Source organism: Gymnoscopelus microlampas, assembly GCF_963454915.1.
Source record: "Gymnoscopelus microlampas genome assembly, chromosome: 15".
Lineage (NCBI taxonomy): Eukaryota > Metazoa > Chordata > Actinopteri > Myctophiformes > Myctophidae > Gymnoscopelus > Gymnoscopelus microlampas.
In genome coordinates, this window is record NC_139952.1 from 51,539,855 (window position 1) to 51,546,575 (window position 6,721).

Consider the following 6,721-nt stretch of genomic DNA (forward strand, 5'->3'; position numbering starts at 1 on the left):
ATAGCAGATCTACAAGCTCACAACGCGTCGTGATGCGACACGTTGTGAGCTTGTAGATCTGCTATTTTCAAATAGCCTATGTATAAAATAGGGCTAAAGTGGTTAATGTATGTTTTATAATGTAATCATTTATGTGTATTGTTTACAGGGGTCTTAGTGTTGTCATGGTAACCATGGTAACATTGAGTTGTTTACAGGGGTCTTAATGTTGTCATGGTAACCATGGTAACAGTGTGTTGTTTACAGGTGTGTTGGTGTTGTCATGGTAACCATGGTAACATTGTGTTGTTTACAGGTGTGTTGGTGTTGTCATGGTAACCATGGTAACATTGTGTTGTTTACAGGTGTGTTGGTGTTGTCATGGTAACCATGGTAACATTGTGTTGTTTACAGGTGTGTTGGTGTTGTCATGGTATATGGTAACAGTGTGTTGTTTACAGGGGTCTTAGTGTTGTCATGGTAACCATGGTAACAGTGTATTGTTTACAGGGGTCTTAGTGTTGTCATGGTACCCTCCCGGGGTGGCAGACCATCATGGAGAGTCCACAGAGGACCTGGTTCCTGCAGTGATGGATGCAGCCCATCGGCACAGCATCAAGGTAACTGGGGAGGAAACCGGTATGTGTAACTGACAACTGTACATTACATTACTGTACATTTACTGTGTTTATTACACTATATATACACACTATCCACTATATATACTCTATACACTGAAACCTGTATGTTGTTAATTTACTGTAATGTAATGTAACTGTACATTACATTACTGTACATTTACTGTGTTTATACACTATATATATACACACTATCCACTATATATACTCTATACATACTGAAACATTTACTGTAATGTAATGTAACTGTACATTATTATGAACATTTTCCATTCTCATGCACTGAGTTAGTTAGTCTGTAAACTCTCCTTCAGGAAATATCATTTGCATTTGATTTCCTGAAATCAAATGCAAATGAGATTTCTGGAAGGGGGCGGGGTTTACCAGGCTACACTGAGTATAGCCTCGTTCACAGACAGGTTCTGCAGACAGACAGGTTCTGCAGACAGACAGCTAAAGGACCATGTATAGGCTCTATGCACGGCAGCCATATTGTAAAGTGTGGTCCAGGGACCCTCATGGGTCCTTGAGGGGTTTCCAGATGGACCCTTACAGGTAGAGAATTGTATCAAATGGGGGTCCCTGGCATAATGCATGTCTGTGTGTGTGTGTGTGTGTGTGTGTGTGTGCGTGCGTGCGTGCGTGCGTGCGTGCGTGCGTGCGTGCGTGCGTGCGTGCGTCCGTGCGTGCGTGCGTGCGTGTCCAACCAGACGGCAGAAAGTCCTTGTGCCAAACACCACAGCGTTGCTATGGAAACTGTTTATGAAAACCTCCTCAGTGCTCGCTCTGAAAGACGCCGTGGGCGTTCAACACGCTCCTCTCTCTCTCTCTCTCTCTCTCTCTCTTTTATATGGTTGCTCTCGTATCTCTGTATTTAACCTTGTTTTCTTTATTCTTGTAAATTAACGCTCTGCAAAAATGGCCGATCTATATTTGACTCTTTAAAATAAACATATATATATTTTTGGGTCTTTTTATTTGGATAGTACAGTCGAGATAGACAGGAAACAGGAGAGAGAGAGACAGGAAGTGACACACAGCCACGGTCGTCAGACTTTCCGTGGTTTTGTCGTCTTCGAGGACGTTGTTGTTTAATGACTTTGAGTTTGTTTCCAGTGGGAAGCCAGCGCACAGATATAAATCCCGCCCACTACATTTGATTGGGTAAAGCGCGGCCTGCTTTCTGATATGAAGGCCCGCCCACTTGTAGCCAATGTGCATTGGTTCTCAACAGGGCTCCTGTTGTGGGCGGGGCCTGTGTGGGGGGGGGGGGGGGGGCATGAAGGATCTGATTTTCCTATTTGTCTCTGTTTAAGAACGTAGGAAGCTGAGATATTACACGTTTACCTTAGCGCTAGGTATGCTCTTATTTGACACATTCTCTAAGTTCTCTTAGAACAGTGGTTCTCAAACTTTTTCATGTCAAGGACCCCCTAATTGACACTTATTACCCCGCGGACCCCCATTTGAAAAGATAAGCCAGGGACCCCCCATAAGAGAAGGTTTTTACGGCTCTCTAGCAGTGATTCTCAACCATTTTAAATTTAAGGACCCCCAGTTTGACATGCATTAGGGCTACGGACCCCCATTTAATGGCATTTCTACCTCTGGGACCCCAATTGACATTGTAAAATCAATGTTAATTTAACTCTGAGAGTGTACAAATGGAACCAAATGGACCCTAACGGGTCCATTTGGTTCCATTTGTACACTCTCAGAGTTACAGACCCATAAGGGTCCATTTGGTTCCTATCTATCATTTAGCTGGGGACCCCCTGGAACCCCCTCAAGTACCCCTGGGGGTCCCCGGACCCCACTTTGAGAACCAATGTCTTAGAGATACACTTCAGACTTCTGGTGATTAGTAGTGTTCTTCCCTATCTATGTTGAATGCACTTATTATAAGTCTCTTTGGATAAAAGCGTCTGCTAAATGACTGTAATCTAATGTATTGTAATGTATTGTAATGTAATGTAATGTAATGTAATGTAATGTAAATAATGTAATGTAATGTAAATAATGTAATGTAATGTAATGTAATGTAATATAATAATCAGTGTAATCATTGTGTTTCAGGTAACATTTCACCTGCAGCCGTACAGCGGACGAACCGACCTCACAGTCCATGACAACATCAAGTACATCATTGACAAGTAGGTTTCCTTGTTTGAAATGATCAAACCTGCCGGTAGATGATACTGATGTGACTTTACACACACACACACACACACACACACACACACACACACACACACACACACACACACACACACACACACACACACACACACACACACACACACACACACACACACACACAGAGAGAGAGAAAAATAAATGCTGATAAATGCCAACTGGAACCCAGACTGGTTCTTCAGAGTGATGTCATAGATAGAAGGTTCTCTAAAGGCCCCTGTGGACCTGTGTCTATTCTTGGTCCGCTCCTTTTCCCCCCTACCCCCAAATATTGTCGTTGAAAATAGCAGATCTACAAGCTCACTTGTAGATCTGCTATTTTTGGTGAATGTTTGCCCATTAAGACAAAGTCAGGATGCTGAGGTTTAAGTGGTTAAAGGTGTTCCAGCAACAACCGGTTCTTTCTGGTTCCTCAAAGAAAAGAATCCTAACAGTTTACTGAAAAACGCACGTTGCTATAATCAGTGGTTCTCAAACTTTTTTCATGTCAAGGACCCCCAAAATGATATGTATTCGGCCACGGACCCCCATCTCAAAGTATGTTGTAGATCTGCTATTTTTTGAATAGCCCAAAGAAATGTAAAAAAAATGACACCCACGTAATGTGATAAAGAACCATTTAAAGGGTAAGACCACTGTGGTAGAGGTTTGGGTTGTGTAGTTACCTTGCCATGATGTAACTCCAAAGGTGAACAAGAAATCAAAAATAATTGCTCCATTGATTAGAAATTGATAATTCAAAATATGCTCCTCATTGACTTACATTGTACGGTAAATCAGCTCTCAAAGTCACTCTTTTAGCACATAAATGAACGAAAACAAAGCTGATTCAGACAATATAGAACATCACCAAACCCACTACTGTTTGTTGATGTTCTATATTGTCTGAATCAGCTTTGTTTGCGTTTGTTTATGTGCTAAAAGAGGGACTTTGAGAGCTGTTTTACTGTACAATGTAAGTCAATGAGGAGCAAATTTAGAATTATCAATTTCTAATCAATGGAGCAATTATTTTTGATTTCTTGCCCACCTTTGGAGTTACATCATGGCAAGGTAACTACACAACCCAAACCTCTACCAAAGTGGTCTTACCCTTTAAGAACCCTGGTGTTTCCTCACGTTCTCCTCGGTGTCCTCCTCACAGGTACGGGACGCACGACGCGTTCTACCGCTTCCGCTCCGGCGGCGGCGGCGCGGGTCGAGTCCTGCCTCTGTTCTACGTGTACGACTCGTACCTGACGCCTCCGGAGTCCTGGGCGCGGCTGCTGACGGCCGGCGGCGCGCGCAGCGTGCGCGGCACCCGCTACGACGCCGTCTTCCTGGCGCTGCTGGTGGAGGAGCGGCACCGCCACGACATCCTGGCGTCCGGCTTCGACGGCATGTACACCTACTTCGCCTCCAACGGCTTCTCCTTCGGCTCCTCCCACCAGAACTGGGCGGCGGTCAGGGCGTTCTGCGACGCCCACGACCTGCTGTTCGTGCCCGGCGTGGGGCCGGGCTACGCCGACACGGCCGTGCGGCCGTGGAACGGCCACAGCACGCGCGGCCGCGTCAACGGGCGCTACTACGAGACCTCGCTGGCGGCGGCGCTGGCCGTCCGGCCCGAGATCGTCGCCGTCTCCTCGTTCAACCAATGGCACGAGGGCACGCAGATCGAGAGGGCGGTGCCCAAGAGGACGGCCAGCCGCCTGTACCTGGACTACCTGCCCGGCCAATCGGATCTCTACCTGGAGCTGACGCGCAGGTGGGCGGAGCTTTTCAACAAGGAGAAAGACAAGTGGCTGATGTGACCGCTTTCCGGTTTCCTAATTGGCTGACGGGGTTTGGGGTCACGCCCATAGCTTCTGCGTCCTTATTGGCTGACGGGGTGGGTCACGCCCGTAGCTTCTGCGTCCTTATTGACTGACGGGTGGGTCACGCCCGTAGCTTCTGTTTTTTTTTATTGGCTGACGGGGTGGGTCACGCCCATAGCGATGGAATCATTTTTATTTGACATTGGTTAAAACATATAAAAGCCTGAGTCTTAAGCACATTGCAGACATTTTCCCTTGTGGGAAGGGACTACGAAATGACTTCATATTAAGAGCATTCTCCTGAACTTTATTTTGGAATTCTTTACTCTGAGATCTTGTGACTCGATTGGTCGGTTGGGTGTGTGAACGCAGTTTACCTTTTTGTATTTGGGACGACCGACAACGGTATCCATGGTCCAGTGGTGGAAAGTAACTAAGTACATTTACTTTTTTTTTTGACTACAATTTCCAATACTTTTACTTCTACTCCTCTACATCTCAGAGGCAAATATTGTACTTTTACTCCACTACATTTACTTGAAAACTTTAGTTACTAGTTACTTTTCAGATATAAATTATGATATAATGAAACATACATTAACCACTTTAAACCTATTTTAAACCTAGGCTGTTTGAAAATAGCAGATCTACAAGCTCACAACGCGTCGCGATGCGACGCGTTGTGAGCTTGTAGATCTGCTATTTTCAAACAGCCTAGGTCGCTCAATGCGTTCTCCCATTGAGCGGCCTAGCCAATCACAAGACGGGGGAGGCGGGACATGGAGCGTGAAAGAGAGAAAAAACTACATTTTTAAACATGGATCAAACATGTTGTCACGGCAACTCTGTTGTCACGGCAACGCCTCTGTGTTGTCATTGGCTCCATCAATGGTTCTCTCTACTGACTGACTGACTGACTCTGATCTGGCGGTGCAACGGTTAATGGAACTAATTGATGTAATCATCCATTTAATAAAATAATAGATTTTTTGGGGGTGGGGGAATAGCTGATCTACAAGTTCTCAATGCATTGTGTTGTGTGAGCTTGTAGATCGGCTGTATTTCCACCATGTGTGCGCGTCACTGTTGTACGGTGAAGTATACAACGGGCCTTCAGTGGTTAATCAGACATTAAAACGTCTATTATAAATGTTTCACTGATATAAAACATTTATTATATAATTATAACACGTTTTTATGATCAATGGAATTTAGTCGTATTTAAATAATAATGAAAAACAAATTGTAGGAAACTAAAGATAAAGATATTTACTCACAACCCATAACAATGAGTCTGTGACCTTTGACCCACTGTCTGGGAACCTCTGAGATAATGGATACTCTCGATAATGCATACTCTGAGATAATGGATTACTCTGAGATAATGGATTACTCTGATAATGGATTACTCTGAGATAATGGATACTCTGAAAGTGTGTTTGTTTTGTCCAGTAACACATCACTGTTTAATTGAAGTTACAACTTCAACTTCAAAAAGTAACAAGCTCACAGCTTGTAGATCTGCTATTTTATTATGGTATCTTCTGCTGACAGACAGATGAATAACACATCTACAGTTTGTACACAGACTGATGAATAACAGATCTACAGTTTGTACACAGACTGATGAATAACACATCTACAGTTTGTACACAGTCAAACACTCAGTGTTAATTCATGTAAACGGTATTAATGTTAAGGTTTTTACAGTGTTTTAATGTCATTGCAGTGATGCAGTTTAACTCAACGCAATTCTGTTTTTATTATGAAGTATTGTTTCCTTTCACAATAAATCTAAATGACGTCTGTTTGTATTCTGTGCTGAAGGATGAGTGTCATTACGTTTGAACAAAAACAGTTATTTATTTGTCTTGAGAAGATGAACAGAATAAATATGATATGACTTATTACATTATAATTTAACTTAATACTCAGGAGATGCTAACAGAATAAATATGATATGACTTAATACATTATAATTTAACTTAATACAACTACAATGTAAAACACCTTAAATGTTGTCTTTATTTTAGAAATAGTTCATCTCTTACTCCAGGGGGACACGGCCCATCGTAAGGTGATGTAATTTGTCCATGTGTGGTCCAGCAATAAACT

The 6,721-nt window shown here is 43.2% G+C and overlaps 1 protein-coding gene across 2 annotated transcripts in view; it reads left to right on the plus strand.

Moving 5' to 3' along the window:
* Window positions 1-4,603, plus strand: part of maneal (mannosidase endo-alpha like) — a gene marked incomplete at both ends in the record, with an annotated part of 5,382 nt that extends 779 nt beyond the window's left edge. The window contains 3 exons of one of the 2 annotated variants that reach the window (XM_084080707.1): window positions 490-622; window positions 2,675-2,770; window positions 3,958-4,603. In XM_084080707.1, the coding sequence (XP_083936833.1) occupies window positions 490-622; window positions 2,675-2,770; window positions 3,958-4,603 (875 nt within the window). The remainder of the gene's footprint in view (window positions 1-489; window positions 623-2,674; window positions 2,771-3,957) is intronic. The other variant, XM_084080708.1, reaches the window with a different exon arrangement.
* Window positions 4,604-6,721: the final 2,118 nt, after the last annotated feature.